This window comes from Leuresthes tenuis, unplaced genomic scaffold, assembly GCF_036924035.1.
Source record: "Leuresthes tenuis unplaced genomic scaffold, fLeuTen1.0.hap1 SCAF_17, whole genome shotgun sequence".
In the NCBI taxonomy this organism is placed as follows: domain Eukaryota; kingdom Metazoa; phylum Chordata; class Actinopteri; order Atheriniformes; family Atherinopsidae; genus Leuresthes; species Leuresthes tenuis.
Genome location: NW_027325371.1, coordinates 22,320,814 through 22,337,588, shown reverse-complemented (window position 1 = coordinate 22,337,588; position 16,775 = coordinate 22,320,814). Strand labels below are relative to the sequence as shown.

General features: G+C 39.2%; 1 protein-coding gene across 1 annotated transcript; it reads right to left on the bottom strand.

The window, feature by feature from the left end:
• Positions 1-4,488: 4,488 nt before the first annotated feature.
• On the bottom strand, positions 4,489-16,206 carry LOC140272818 (dual specificity protein phosphatase 3-like). Its single transcript, XM_072368290.1, has 3 exons — positions 15,951-16,206; positions 9,407-9,639; positions 4,489-6,740 (listed from the first exon to the last, which is right to left on the bottom strand). The coding sequence occupies exons 1-3, from the start codon at positions 16,163-16,165 to the stop codon at positions 6,532-6,534; spliced, it is 657 nt and encodes a 218-aa protein (XP_072224391.1). The 5' UTR covers positions 16,166-16,206; the 3' UTR covers positions 4,489-6,531.
• Positions 16,207-16,775: the final 569 nt, after the last annotated feature.

Here is a 16,775-nt window from a genome sequence, read left to right as displayed (position 1 = left end):
TTGCCGAAGTGTCTCTAAAAAGCAACTCATGAACTCAATATGTTTTATAAGGTACTTTTCTACCCTACTGTATGTGTAACAAAACCCACAGTTTTATGCGGCGCTTATCTGACATAAGAGGATAATGTGCCTGAATACTTTACAGAGTTCCAAATGGGATGTAGACGCCTAAACTACATGCAATTTAAAGTGTGAGTGGTTCACTGTGTGCAGCCATTTTAATATGAATATTGGAAGTAGCCTGCCATGAAATCAGTGTATGAGACCATGGGATTGATGATGACAAAACATTTGGACATCTTGCTCCAAATAGGCCTGACTCACAGAGAAAATTCATCCAAAAGTAGAGTGCACCTTAACGATCTCATTTGCCTAGACCTATCCCAAAGCCTGAAAGATGGACTAGTATTATATACAGCTCTTCAGCCATGCTGAACTTTGAGGTGGGGATAGTGAAGTTTATCGTACTTTTCAAATCCAAATACTATGGCGGTCCTTCCTGTTGATCGTTCCTACTGGAAACCTGGAAATGACGATTTCTTAGATCAAATGGAATACACCATTGAAATGGCACAAAGACAAAGAATAATGTGGTATCACGCAACCAGTAATTAGCGTGGACAAATAGGCTACATGGAGAGGCTGCGCAGCCTGTCTTTGGTTGAGCTCCAAGTCTTCTGTGTAATGCCATTTGTCAAGTAATTGTAAGTTGGTTAAAGACCATCACCACTTTGGTTGCTAATGTCAATGGCAGATTCCTTTTCTGTGATTTATCACCTCACTCTTCAACAAAGGGTGGATGTACAATTTTACATGTGATCTGAGGGCTGTGTGCTAACAATGTAATGCTAATAAAATTTCTACCCCTTTAACTAACCATGTTAATTAGCAGACAACACAGCCAGTTTGTAGGTCACACACCAAAGTTCAAAATGTTTTTTGGTCTAATCACAGCATTAGATAGCATGCTAATCAAGATATAAACATTTATTCAGAGCTTGAACAAGTATTCCACATTTATTGGTACAAAAAGAAGAGTATCCAGTCAATTAGCTTGTCAAAAACAACTGGATAACTTTTTGGACTGAACATAGTTTAGACATTTCAGTGCATTTCAGCTACATTCTGGCAGCTCACAGAGGATTTTGGCATCTGGCAGAGTTCAGCTATCAGCTCACTGCCATCACACAATCAATATATGATCAATACGGGCCATTTTCACTTGAACAATATTTGTGTTGACATGGTGTGTTTTGATTTTCACATCAGTGTGACTGTTCAGTAACACATCAGATGAACCTGTGAAAATTAGGCTAAAATGCTGGACTAGATTCTAAGAACTTATGTTATTGCTGACACTTTTTGAAAGTTTGTCCTGAGCCCTTACAAAGTAGTGCAGCCAGGCAGACGTCCAAATTGAAAAAAGACAAGTAAGTGAATAGATAAACTTTATAGAAACATTTGAATGTTAGATATGTAATCATACAGCATTATTTGTACAAATATTTGCCCATCATTTCTTCAACTTCTTGTGCATTATCAGATTATATCAAAATACATACTATCACAACTGTAACTGCTAAGTATAGCACATCATGCTTAATCAAGCTCATCATGATGCCATCAAATAGTTTTGGTCAGGTGTGGAAGTGTAGGCCGAAAATATAAATAACCTGACTTTTCTTTCCTTTCAGATACAATTCTTGTCACATATCAGACAAAGAATAACATGTAATAACCTACAATATTATATCAGAGTCGCTGAAGTAATTAATTTTGCCCTCACTTGTTAGTATAACTTTGATTTATGTCAACATTTCGCATTACTGTCTGCTGACACAAGTAGTCGTACTGGCAGCAGTAACAAAGTGAAAACAGCATATAAACTGTAAATGCAGGTAATCAGGGCTGTACTATATGTATCCAGTTTTAATGGGCTATCTGTGAGCACTTAATACTATATTTGGAAACAGATCTCTAAATTATTTCTGACTCTGTGTCTCATGAAACCCAGTCGATGTCAAATTTGTTTTAGGGTTGTTGTGGAGGAGATGATGTAACAAGAGCAGCTTTGCTCTCCACCAATCCAAAATCCCTCTGAGCCCAGACTGGCATAGATAGTGTGTGTACGTGTGTATATGTTTGTGCATTTGTGTGTAGGGCAAGAGAGCAGGACGAATACCCTTGTGCACAGACACAGACTGACAGATCAGGACATCCATTACAGATTTTTCCCTTCAACTAAAGGAAAAGTGCTCCCAGCGATCCCCTAAAAATAGATGACTGTAGTTTGATGATGCTGACATTCACTTTTATTGCTTGTAAGTGTTGTAACTTTGTATCATTAGGATAAGATATCAGCTGTTTGAGGTAATTTACTTGAGCTCTGTCCACCCACTTCAGAACTTCAGTTTCTGAAACAGTCACGAGTAGAATTTCAATTTCATTTAATTGTTTACCTACACGTTCAATTCCTGACCAACTAGCGGTGTCAGATAGGTTTAAGAGGAAAAGTGATTCTATCAGTTTTAAAAAATCTTCAGAATAGTGCAGATTCTCACACATAACTGAAAAACACATTGTTGCCCCACCCCCATGGATTCATTCATGCAGACTGGTGTTATGTAAGAGAGTTACCCGCCTCTCCTGACAGACGCGTCCTTGCGTCAACTCAGAAGAAATTATAGCACCAGGGAGGGAGGCAGTCTGCATCTTGGAGCTGAAAAAAACACTGTAAAACCTGTGGAATGCACTTTCTAACACATTTAATCAAAGATGCCATTCCATTGCAATAGCTCAGAAAAAAAAATCCTCTCCATATTTGATCCCTACCTTAAATCCCTATTCTTTATATGATATGGATATGATAAAAATTATGGAAATTATGTTGAAATATCAAATCATTTTTATTCCGAGATAAATCAATGTTGGGTAAGATTGTTGTGACTGAGACCTTGATTTGATTTATGGGGTAGATTGGTCTATAGTCCAAATATGCCATCTAGGGGCAATTATGTGAACCAACAGATTATTTCTGTTTGATTAAACTTAATCCAGCTCTAATAAATAATAAATAATGTGATTTCTCCAAAATGATGCAGCTTGCACTGTAAGAAGCAGCTCCAGGGGAAAAAAAGTGGATATCTCAACAGCCAGCTGGGTTACTGAGTACCTGACAGACCCCGTTTTATATGACTGAGGGGTTGCGTCTCTGAGAGGGTGGTCAGCAACAAAGGAATATCACAGGGCACCTCAGACTTCCAGTAAAACTAAATCCTACGATCTGCAGAGTATCATTTTCACGTTTTGTTTTGTCTTGTTTCCAGGTTTCTTGGTTAATTTCTGGTCATGTTTTTTCCCATCACTTAGTTTCACTCAAGTCACCTGTTTTTGTTCACAGCTGCTCCCCATTACTAATCACCTCCCCACAGTATTTCGTTTCTAGGTCTCTCTCAGTCATGGCAGAATCCTCACCTCACTTTCCATGATTGAAGTCACATTGGGTCACAGTCTTGTCAGGTCAGGTTTTTGCCTCAAAGCCACAGTCTAGTCTTGTCTTTGTTTCATAGACTCCACTTCTAAAAGACACTTAGGTCCTTCAGTATTTGCTACGAGCTGCTTCTACAAGAGAGGAGAGAGCTATTTATTTTGCAGGAATCTGTTTGGACAGTAACATCAGAGCCAGTAACTCAAAGGAACAGAACTGATGGATATAGAAGGCTGGCTCTGTGCTAGGGACTGCTCTGGAGCTCCTGGAGATGATGTTGGAAAAAAAAATTGCACAAGCTGCTTATCATAATGGAGAACTTTGCACAGGATAGTGATTCAACAAGAGAGTGTATTCAGTCAGAGGTTTCCTCAGCTCAGCCGCACTAATCACTGGTGCAGAAGGTCATTCCGGCACCACAATGACGTCATTAAGGTGATCAGACGTTTCAGGTTTCAGACGTTCAAAAATTTCAGTAACTGGCCTGTAAACTGAATATCAGTCCCTCAGGGAACTTTGCTGATATGTTTGTTTTTAAACTAAATAACATACTGTCATCGTGTTTTGTTGTAAGCATAGATGTATCTTCTTACTCTTTGTGCTCATGTGCAAGCAAGTCCTGCACTTTGAGATGACTCTGCTGTCCTTGGCCCAAAAACTGCAGCAGTCCTACAGTCCCCTCTACAGGACAAAGTGATTATTAACCAGCAACTGTCTGCTTCTCCAGGAGTAGATGTAGATCATTGATTTAAATCTGGTGTGTTGAAGCAGGAGAACATCTAAAACCTGCAGGACAGCGGCCCCAGAGGGCCAGATGTGGACATCCCTGGTATAGATCTTCAAAATGTCTAGATTTAACTAATGTTTGGTTAATGTTATTAGATAATTAAATGCCAACTGTAGTCCACAATTTGAGAACATTTGCATTTGCTGTATGTCATCTCAACAATAAAAAGAAAAAGGAAAAAAGAAAGAAGAAATCACAGAAAGACATCAATGTCTTTTCTTAGTTATTTATTACTGAATGTATGAAAGAGCAACCACAATCACGAGTGTCATTAGATAAAGTGCAATTTATCACAGCAGTGTCATAATTTGTAAGACTCAATGAAAGCCTACTGACATGACCAGTCAGGTCACATCATATCCTAATAAATAATGCACATCGTGACTCACAAGTACTCACTGGAACAATAATGCATTGTGACAAATAATGCTCTATATATAGACAGATCAGCTGTGTCTACTAAGGGCAATAAGCAACACTTCGGGCCGCACACATATTACAAAGCATGCTGATATTAAATATAAAAGTGTGTTGTAACTGATAAAGAATATACATACATGTAAACATTCTATTGTGCAAAAGGTGTCAACTAAGATGTTACCAACTCACATTTAAAGTCACTGACATAGTGGCAGTGTTAAACTTACATTCAGTGTACAAATGTAGCGTTGAAAAAGAACATCTCCCTAAGTAGTCTGTAATAATTAAAATCATCATTTTACTGATAAAATCCAAACAGTTAGCTTAGCATAAAGACTGGAAATTAGGTTGAGCTTAGAACTAAGCTAACATAACTGCCTATCTCGTTTTCAGCATAAAACTTCAACCATTTTAGACTATTTTTTGCTTGTTAAATAACATCAAATAATCTTAATTTTATACAAAAAAATAAAAATAAAAAAATCAACCAGGTTGATCTCAGAGCTAAGCTAAAATAAACTAACAACTAATCTAATTCTTAGCATAACGCTCCAAATTTTAAACTGTTCTTTGTCTGTTTTTCTTGTCAAAAATAATATACTAGATTTATTAATAAAAATACAACTATCTTGCAGTTCCTTCATAAATTTTAACAACTGCATGACAAAGTTTTCGATTAAAAAATATTTCTGAGGCAGATTTCTTGATGCGAGTGCAATACAGGCCAAAGACTGTGTAGTCATTTTACATATAGAAGATATAATAAACAAAAATGTTTTAATAACATCTTCTAGTGGGCCAAAAACTAGTTCGATTCAGTATTTTTTTTAAATCCCAGTTTCCAGGTGAATTTCCTTGTGAAAAAAGCAGGAATGAGACATTTGGCAGTGTTTGCAGGACAGAGGGTAAGATAAAAGGCCAAATGCCAGAAAGAGGGGAGAGAAATGAGACTGGCTTTTAAAAGATGTTGACAGTCTCAGTAACCTAATCTATTCTCTCCACCACTCCCCACGATTCAGTGTGTTTAAATACATTTCCTTTATATTTGGATACTGTTTGCTGATGAAGAGATTATCAAAATACACCAAATAGGACATGACAAATATGATCTTAACCATAAAAATAGAATATTCAGAATATGTTGGTGTATTTAAACACGTGTAGTGAATGTAGCGTACCAGAATTTTACACATATTGTATATTTAGCACATGTTATCACTGGTTACTGTTTAAAGAAGAATCATTTCACACCAACTCACTTTAACGTCTATCAGTTCAAGGTACTTAGTACAGTTCTAAATCCATACATCGTGCATTTCTTTAGTTATCCCACTAAAGTTCACTGAGCTGTATTTTGTCTGTTTTGACATTCTTGACACTGCAATGTTTTCAGCAAAGCCTATTTAGTTGTAAATCCTCATTAGGATTTTCTGGGAATTCAGTACAAATTTTAACTTAAATAATTCATACTAAAAACACATTTGTCACATAGCTTGATCATTTTTGCAAAGTACAAGAAAGTCAACAGTTTCACATTAATTTCTCAGAGAAAATCCTGGGAAATCCTGGTAAAATCCTGGTAAAGGAATGACCCAGAGGTATATTAATTTGAGCACAATGAAAATACTATATGTGTCAATCATTTGTGCGAAAAATATACTTATTTGTAATGAAGGTGATCCAGAATTGTCAACCTTAGTCATGTTTCAATTTCAACCTAATTCCTGAAAAATGTCTTTACAGACCTGTGACTTGTTCAAGGTGTAGCTCAGTTTAAAGTAGGCCCAGTGCAACTGAGCATACTTTTCTGTTACAGTCTATTTGCTTCTTGTGTCGCTCATTTGTTCCACAACTTCCCCTCAGCTGCCAAGCTCTGGTTTAGCCAACAGAGCTGCCGAAGAAAGCCATCGTTGGGTCCAATCTCTCTTTTCTGTCGCACCATGGCCAGAGCGGTGTGGACGTCCATTTTTTGGTGAAGCATCAGGTACGCAATGACTAATGTAGGTGAGCGGCTGTAACCTTCCCTGCAATGAACATACACTTTGCCTGCAGAGGAGAACACATACAAATGTTAAATTGGATCAGAAGCCCAACAGTTTTATCTGAACCTACCTCTGGGTCGGCAGAAAAAGTTATACAAGTAACAAAAAATTGAGTTTCTAAAATTTGTGCATAGGGAAAATTGATGAAAATTAGACAAATACTGACTTGAAATATCACACTTAAGTTTTTATGCTTAAGAGAGGAAAATGAGACAAAGTGCAATGGACACTAGATCAGCAAATAAATTCTAATACATAGAAATACCATGACTTAGCACTGTATACAGGGTTGCTACCAGAACTCTTCCAAGAGTACATGGTTGCAGTATAGTTGTTCAAGTCTCAATTTCCTTTGGCCATTGCGCACAATGTCATGAATTTTGCCATTATGTTAATTTATTTTTATGACTGTCACACTTTTAATTGCATCATCTTGTTGTGGTTGTGTCCTCCTCGTCTAGCATTCTGTATGGAGAATTAGTGCCATTTAATTTTCTTATACAAATCTGAACAACTAGCAGTGGATGGAAACACAGATAAATGTGCTTTCCTTGGGCCAATTTTTCTGAAAATACTATTGGAAATCACGTGGATTAAAAACTGTCATATTTGTACCTAATATAACTGTTAGCAAATATGCTGCCAGATAAGTGCCTTTATATGTCAACAGAAATAGAGGAACATTGTTTTTTGTCACATTTTAGGTTTTGATTCACATCTTGTCTCGTCATTTCCTGTTTTATTTTGAAATACTAACTGCCCCTCTCGTTTCCTCCTGTGTCAAGTGTCTGATGGTCTTCCCTGATTCCCAAAGTGTTTCCACCTGTTCCCCATGGTTCCTAATGTGCTCAAATAGTCTGTGTCTCCCTTGTCTTGTGCCAGTGTGTTGTAACCTGTCTCGTTCCTCACTCAAGTGTCCTTGTCCCACAGTAAACCACAGCCTTGAACCCACGAGCCTGTAGTTAAGCGATCCTCCTACAGCGCTATCTTTTGTTGTAAGTTTTTCCATAGCCTTAGTTTAGCCTTGGAAAGTTTTCATAGTCTGTTTTGTTCCTCCCTTTTGGAGGAGTGTTGCGTCGGTTAATGATTATAGTTTCATAGTTCCTCCTCTAGTGGAGGGATTTTGAGTTTTAGTATATCCTGTTTGCTTCCCTTCGTGGAGAGTTTTTTTTTTTTGTTGTTCTGTAGCGTTTGTGCCCTGTCTATCAGGTGAGCGTCTTTTGTTTAAGTCCGCCTCATTAGGAGAGCGTGAAAGTTTATTTTGTAATCATTCATACTCTGTTCTGTTTTCCTCTTGGTGTGGAGAGAGTTTTTGTTTTGATCACTTTCATAGCTGCACCCTCCTCTAATATAGTTATTGAGGAGAGAGCCTCAGGAGTTCTATAGCACTTTGGTTTGCTCTGACTGGAGATCCTCGACCTGTTTATTGTTAATAAACACTCTTGCCCTGAAATCGACCCTGCATCTGTGTTCTGTGGTCCGTGACATTTTTCAAAAAAATGTAAGCGTGAAGTTTCGCCACTAAATACTAAAACGGATGGCGCTGCACTCTTTAAGTCTTGTTTTCTAAATTATTTGTTCTCTTTTATGACTCTCCTAATGTATCCTCCCTCTCATGTTTCAATATCCCTAGCAGGCACCGTAAAATGTGTCTTTGCTTTGATATAAAGAGTGGGATATGTCTAGTGGCCTTCCAGTCTGTAGGTTTTGTTTTTGATCCTGTTAAATACTGCCAATAAGTCCAACTCTAGTTTTGTTATATGTAAGGGTTGTGAACCTGTTACTAACTGTTAGCTGATGTCGGTAATTCTCTAGCTGTCCTGGTCATTCTGACATCTATCTGCTTCATTAATAGAATGCTGTGGTCTGTCACATATTCATGCAAATCAGCATCAAAACACGTGTGGATTCATATTATTATTGTTAAATTCCTTCTTGTTTTGCTGCTCCCATTTATTTTACATCGCTGCTGAGCTAAGTATTTCAAGGTGTACAAAACACACAACTCTAAATTACACTGTAGTGGCTAGTTAAATGGAATGAGAACAGCAGAGCAAAAGCGTAGTCATGTTTGGATCTTTTCTACATCCGAAAATAAAAATGATGCTACATGCAGCATAGGGTTAGGCTGCATCTGGACTTGCTTGTTCTAAAGGTCAGTTGCCATAATTTAACATTGATAAGCAGGTTTTCATTTCTCCTATCATCATTTCTCATCTTTATTGCAACTGAAAATGCTCAATAAATAAAGAAGAAGAAATATCATCTGAGTTTTGATGTCATTGGGTGGCTATTAATTTGAAACACTAGATTTTTAAAATTCCCTTCTTTCAGCACATTAGGCTTATGTATAAAGTGTTGGTATCAGCATCTACAAAATCACCTTTGGTTTTACTTGGGATCAGATCGGAATGAAATTAGTGGTATCTCCCATCGCTAACATGCACCTACACGTCAAGTCACTGTGGTTGCTAAGCTACAAGTTGCACGAAGAGCACGGTTGAAGTAATTGCCTTCTTTATTTGACTTGGTTTGAACTGTTTAACCTTCTTCTTCTGGTTTTGCTTTGCAGTAATCCTCTGAGGTTTTCAAAGCGAAAGGCATTCAAGTATGGAAAGGTTTCCTCCAAATACAATTGATGAGGATATTTTTTCTCTCTCGTCTTCTAACCTTTTCCTTTCTTGTATGCCAGAGCCTTCTCAATAAAGTCTGCCGCCTCCTCAAAGTAGATGCTGATGTCGAAGTGGTCGGTGTCACTGGCTGGTACCCCGTGGTAGGTGATGCCTGTGTCGGCGTAGAACTCAGCGTTGGTGTTCACGTGCATGAAGGAGTTTCCCTCTGCTGCATTCAGGACGTGCGTGATGCCCAAGCGCTTGAGGCGCATCACGTTCGTCGCTACAAATCTGCATCAGGTTTGGAAAAGGAGATATTTGTGAAATCTTTGATTTTGTGCAGCATCGACTTGTTCAGCAAAGATCACATGCCCAAAAACTAAAAAGGGAAACTTATGCAACTAGCTCTTTGCTTCCAGCTTGTGTTTCCTTATCCGCTGCCAGTCTGTGACCTGTTCCCTGCAGCATTTCTCTGCCTGCCAAAATCTCCATCTTTTTGCTTAACTAAAAGCAAAGCAAAGCACCTTAAACTCCTCTGCTTAATAGTATCTCTGTTTGAGTCTTCTTCTGCTGTTCTAACCTTACACCGAGACAGTACATTTTGTTCTGAAGAATAAATTAATCTTGATGCACTCCTAAATTATGAACTATTCATGAATACAAACAAATGTATCCAGTCATATGGCTAGCCTGCCTTTGGAGAGGGAATTTGAATCATTGGAGCAGAGCCAAAATGTCAGGAAAGCTGTGACTGATTCCATTTGTTCTACTGTAAAGTACAAACTGCATGACCAAGGTTTGGCTTGTATGACTACAGCTTAAGACAAGAGATTCATAGCTTGTCCAAACTGTACCACTGTAGCTGAGGTCAAGAGAAACATTCTTCACACAATTTTCCGATGTTGGGTTTAATATCAGTTCCTGCAGTAGTGGTTAATCTTAAATTAAGATCAGAGAGTGTCATCTCTTGACAGAGCAGTTGACAGTGTAATGGCACATGTTCAACAGGTGCCACAAATGTAGAGACTGAAAGGCATTGCTGCAGCTGGCTTCAACAACTAAATCATTGGAAGATTCAGTATGTATTTTCATAACATCATAGTTTCATTCCATAGAATCAGTCTTTATTTTCTATTTCTATTTTATAATGTCTTTACTTCTTCTTCTGGTCCAGCTCCAGTCCCCTGGGAGAATGCCATTGATGGCATTTGAAAGGAATAAGCTGCAGTACACTGGTCTGGCAGCAGAGGTGGTGAGAGTGTGTTGCAGGGGCTTTGTGGCCCTCTCCACCACAAGACTGCTGAAGGAGTTGGGCATCAGGGGGATAGTTATTTGATTAATTTCCACTGTGGCTGAAAAGAAAAGATGCAGTTCGGGCTGCCAATGACCACCTTAGTCACCAGGCGACACACGTCCAAGCCTGATCAGCCTGTGGTAGGCCTTCCCCAGCTGAGGGTGACTTGTGATAAATGGCTGAAACACGCAATGAGGCAAGGGTACACAATGTGTCACAGGGGAGCCAAGTGGTCACCATCTAAGCACCCTAACTCCAAGGGAGGTATTCCATCAATGGAAAAATGGTAGAACCCTCTTATTCTTATTCTATTTTTCTCCCCTCTGTTCCCACCTAAAGGGGAAAGCAGGGGGAGATAGAGTGTACAGCCTGGTCCGGCGGGGGAGTCAGTAGCCCGATCCGGCCCCTCTCCCTGACTGCTTTCCTCACCCTCTCTCTCCTCTCTACCACTATTGCTCTCTTGTCTCCTACCCTCTGTTCCCATTTAAACACCCTACAACACTCAAATACATCTGCATACAAGCAAGTGCTGTGCAGAATTATTAGGGATTGAAACACCTAGTCCTGTTAATAAAAAGAAGAATCTCCAAGAGACATTGTAGGATTATTTTTTCCCGATGACACATCCTGATGTTATTACTGCCTTTATCTCAAAAGATGTGGCAATTATCTAAGTAACTTCCATTTTAATGCCAGGAGGCAGGTTTTCCCAGCAGATCAATGCAGTATAAAAAGAAAAGCAGTATTACACACTTTATCTTTAAGCCTTTTTAATCTTGTAGGGGACTGGTGTATATTGACCTCTACTGCAGCAGTCAGTGTGTTCACCTTAAAGGCTTTTTGTTAAGTTGAGTTGTGTTGTACGTAGAAGACAGCTGTCAGCGCACCCTCGATGTGGAGAACCTGCAACTAAACCAAGAGCTACTCAAAATGGGGCCACAGAGGAGTGAATTTCCATCTAAAACAATTCAAACCTCAACTTTAAAAGCGGCTCAATCAAATTCTACATTTTTACATCAGTTCTATAGTCAATCACCATTTATGAGGAACCACGCCAGCACAAAAAAACTTTTCAGGGTTAAAGTTTTCTCATAACAACTTTTGGTTTTGCCCAAAAAACTGAGATAACATCAAGTTAGCAAATGTGCTGCATTGTGGTAAATAAAACTGAGGTGGATGGGGGAAAAAATAAATAAATAAATCAACATTTAATCAGGCAAAGAGCAGAAACTTCAGATACAGCTCAAATGCTTTGATACAGTTTCCTCCCATCATTCAAATTATGTTAAATTCTTCTGAATAGCTGATCATATGTCAAATTAAGCCAACTCTGTTGGGTGTGTATGTGCTTTCATTTTTCTGCAATGGTTCAGACTGCTATGATGGACTGGCGACCTGTCCATAGTGCACCCTGCCTCTCACCCATTGACAGCTGGGATTAGCTCCAGCCCCCCACCCGTGACCCTGAACTGGATTAAGTGGGTATAGAAAATGGAAGGATAGGTGGTCAGACTGGTATTGGCATGTTATGGAAAACCTCCTGGAGGCTCCTTCACAAATGACACCGACAAGTTCAGTTGCCGCCAGATTAATGGGAAAAAGAACAAGCTTCTGCATTCATGCACTCTTTCTGTCCAGTATGTAAAGCTAAAAATGGTCAGTGTGCTTACATGCACAGTTGAGTTGAGCCACAATTAGCTATATGCTAAGTATGACCAAATAAACTACAAAGACCTCGTCTTTAAGTTGCTGATTTTGTCTGAATGATGCTGCTTACAAAATCAAGATTTTATTAGAGCAGAGTAACTATCTGGAAATGTTTTGACTGTCCGCAAGTTCACACAATCACATCACTATCACCATGACTGGTTTAGCTGTCTGATGAAAGAAACAGAAAAATCTAAGAATGAGAGCAGCCTTGTTGGGAATTCAGCTGTTTTACTGTTTTTTAAAAATAAGATAAAAAAAGATGGAACTTTGGAGCATGAACAGTGTATCTAGGTCAGTTGGATCTCGTTGAGTGTATACATGCAGAGGTGATTTGACACCGCCGGCTGCACAGCTTTCAGTGTGGATTTCGTAAGATTTCCGTCTGACTAACATGTTAACATGCGCTTTAATGTGACTAATTTTGTGGTGTCATGTAAATATGCTGCATGACAACTCGCAGAAACGCTTCTAGCTGTTGGTTTGCAACAGATGACAGACATGTGTCCGTTACACATGTTTTGGCATGCAAGTAGGCAATTTTTGTTCTGCAGTACTGTAGTGCTAGAAGAAGATGTGCTACTTTTCAGTGTGAACTTCTCGGCCTGCTGCATCACTTGGCACCTCCCGCCAATGAAATGAAAGAAGCTAAAAATAGTCGATGCAGACTGAAGTCAACACAGTGGGACTGATAGACCCTTAGAAACATAAAAAGGCAGCACAGAGAGAGCCATGCGTGGGTGCACTGTGCTTAAAACAAGTACATGTATGCCTTTGTGTGTTCCATCCTATATTTGGTGGTGCATCGGCTCCGAAAGTACAGCAATGAGTGATTCTGCTTTGTATTTTATGACTCCTTTAATAATTTAGGCAGAATAAAACCACCAACAGAGAGGCTTTTTCCGGATATATTCTCCAATTACTCACTGTGCTAAAGAGAGTTTTTTTGTTTAAAGCTTTTAGGACAGTTATGTCTAATTTGGAGCCCATGTGTTCTTGTAAGTCTAGAATATTCTCTCCCCAACTCGATCTAATGTGTACCAGGTCCTTTAAGAGCCGGGATGAACTGTAAGTGCTGAGCGCACCGTACTGTTGCAGCATATGCTTTGACTTTAACACTGATGTTTTAGGCCTTGTCTATATATATATCAATGATCTTTCTTTTTCTTCTCAGTTGCTTAACTATAATCTGTGTTGTAATGTATGACACTCTGTAGGATTCTTTGTGTTGTAATAACTTAGTTATCAAGGATGGTACTTATTGTATTGTAAGTTTCAGAGTAATCGGGTAATCTGAAGGCTAAAATAAATCATTATGCATCATTTTTATAAAAGAATCCATCCATCCATTCTCTATACCCACTCGCAGGGCATACCCTGGACAGGTCGCAGGATTGTGTAAAATCTGACAAAAGAAGTGCAAATTTTAAGCCAACTAGCTGCTGATTTTCAGCTTTAGATGTTTTCTCTTTTACACCAAACTGATGCCAAGAACATGCGGCAACAACAGAACCCTCCAACTATGTCTCCTCATATACCAACACGACAGTGTTGGGGAACACCATTGCTTTTAAATACACAATAGACCTTTAGCTGTTGACTCTGAAGTACAATGTACTTCTGACAATGACTGAGGCAAACCAAGGAGCATAAATGCTGTGGGAAACTGATGAGTGAGTGTGGAGCTGAGGACCAAATAGGGGAACTAAGGACAACTGCTGGTGAGGACAGAGTAAACTAAACTGAGACCAGGACAAAGAGCAAGACTAAACTAAGAGAACAGACAAATTCCAAACCAGAATCTCAAAACACGAAGAAACCAAACAAGAAAACAGAATCAAACAAAACAGAAAAACCAGGACAAGGAAATCAAATCCAAAGTTAAAGAATTCACAAATCCTAACATGTATCCTTTTATTAATCATTTCATCTTTTTGCACCAAAAAAAAACTGTACAGTTAAAGTCACATTAACATACTAGTACTAAGTTGTTTCACTGTTAATTCTTGGTGTGTCCCTGTCCAAAGCGATGGTGATTTAACACGAAGAATTGGGTGAAAAGAGCCTGACAGGGTCCAATAGGGTCCGACAGAGCACTCACACACCGAAAGGAGACAGGCAGTCACAGGCGCCTCAGATGGACCAGAAGCTCCAAATATTCCCGATGGCTGATTGTCAGCTTGGTTTATTAAATTCCTTAAACCCTAACACACCTAACCTATGCTTATTTTCAGTTCTGTTCTCTACCGGCTCTGCTTGTAGATAGATTTAAATTTAGGAATAAAATTGAGTTGGCCCGAGTCTCTTACTGTACTGACGCTTCAGGTGGTATTAGTCACTTGTTAGTTGGTTTGGATAAAAGGAATCTGCTAAATGACTAAGTGAAAGTCAACATTTGGCACAATCACCTTTATTCTTCAACACAGCGTGAACCTGCTTCAAGAAGCTTTTCTTTAAGTAGTCTTCTAATGAGTCTTCAGTAAACAGTTCATGGGTCAACTGAAGATGCACATGCACTGCTCAGCTCCTGTGTCAGATCTTAACTATTTTATTTCCCTTTTCTGTAAGAACATCACATTCACATACTGTGATGAATGGCTGACACCTCCTGTGTCCTTCACTGTCTTTTAATGATACACTGTTGGGATATCTGGGATGTCCTTCAAACTGTTGTCTTTGGTGTTTTTTTTTTTTTTTTAGATGTTATTGAAGAAATGGGAATAAACTGTGTCTCTGTAACAAGCTGCCTTTTGCACCTTGCCAAAAAACAAATCACAATTGGTTCTTTTTGCAAAGTTGTCTGTCGTGTGTAGACACAATACTGGTTCATTCCTTGAGTTGGGGGAAATTGTCATACTTGAGAGATTCATATCTTGGTGTGAAGTGACTTCTGAAAGTGGAAGGCAGCCAATGTCCAAAAAAAAAAAAAAAACTTTGACAGACCTTCAAAGAGCCTGGAGAACTGCTGTACAGGACCACATTTGTGGCAAATAAAAAGAAATAACAAACTGCCGCTAAATGTGACGCATACATTCAGTCTACCTCCCTCATACATACTGTAATGGGTCAGTAACACTGAAATATAGAGGAAGGCTCAGTGAATGTTCATTTCGACAAAAGACAGGTTAAGTACAGGAGCTTTCTTCAACATATCCACTAACCATATTTCATCTCCATACCCAAACAATCGAACTACAGGTTGAAACCGGCCAATTTAGGTACAAATCTGTAATAAAAACCTCCAAATCTATATATTTTATTGAATAAATTAACAACCTGTCACAAATCAGACAGCCCTGACTGTAAAGCCCGCTGTTCTTATTGTGAAACATCTAGATTTTCCCACCGCAGATGTGGAAAAAGCTTCTTTTAAAAAGAAAAGAAAAAAAAGACTAATTTTTTCACCGTAATAGGAGAATTTGAGTCATTAGAGGAATACACTGGGGTGAATTGGGATTTATTTTCATTTCACCTAATTACAGTTAATTTAATGTGGCTAGAAATGAGTGAGCCGAATTGGAGGGCGACAGGTACAGTGTGGAGGCAAATGTAGAACCTCTCACACATGAACAGAAATAAAATGACCACAACAGCGACTCACGCATTGCCAACGTAGATCCTCGGGTAAACCTCGTGAAGGTGTTTCGTCGGCCAGCTGTAAAAGCCGCTCTCGTCCGTCAGCAGATCGTTGAGTTGCTGAAGGGAGACCTCAAAGCCGCACCCGTCGGCTGTATCCGGAGCCGAAGCCGTCGACTGCTGGTTGTGTTTGTTCTTCATATCCGAAGAAGACTGAACTAACACCTCCAACAGTCGCATTTAGAGTGGAAGCGGGTGGTGGACGTGGCAGACAGGTGTCGGTTTACCAGGCTGACTGAGCCAGTGAGGGTGGGGAGGTAGCTCTCCCACCACTGTGGAACCCAACCAACCAGAGCCGGACCGACACTTCTGTGCCCCTGTTTAGTGGTTCCTAAGGTCTTTCGAACTGGTCCCAAATAAAACTAGAAATGTAAACCCTCTATCTTTCACTCCCACCTAAGATCAACATCATGTCTCCAGATAGAGTCACAGGGCGAGACTGGAGTTTGACATTGACTAAATGCTTGCTTGACCAAATAATGAATCTCATACTTAACTAGTGTTAACAGTGTTTCCACATACAATATCCTGCTTTCAGTAAGCCGCTGTGCTGTTTCCTGTGCTGCTTGAATAAAATCAGAGTGAAAAAAAAAAAAAAAAGAGCCCATCTGTTGTCATTTTGCAGATTTCCATGTAATCTGGATGCATTTGATAAGGTATTATTTTTAACTAAATTAGGCCAGAGCATGCAATTGCTTACTAGATGAAAGCCCAAGCATTTTGTCTTGTTCAATAGAAAAAAATAAACTTTTTGGGGTACAGTATGTTAGAATGTTGGTTTCTAAAGTCC

What these genes read in the sequence shown, in the direction of transcription:
- LOC140272818 (XM_072368290.1), bottom strand. Translation starts at nt 16,165, where the DNA reads ATGCGACTGTTGGAGGTGTTAGTTCAGTCTTCTTCGGATATGAAGAAC. An exon ending in AGGATCTACGTTGGCAATGC is followed by an intron (nt 9,640 to 15,950) that starts GTGAGTCGCTGT and finishes AACCTGATGCAG; the next exon opens with ATTTGTAGCGACGAACGTGA. An exon ending in GGCATACAAGAAAGGAAAAG is followed by an intron (nt 6,741 to 9,406) that starts GTTAGAAGACGA and finishes TCTCCTCTGCAG; the next exon opens with GCAAAGTGTATGTTCATTGC.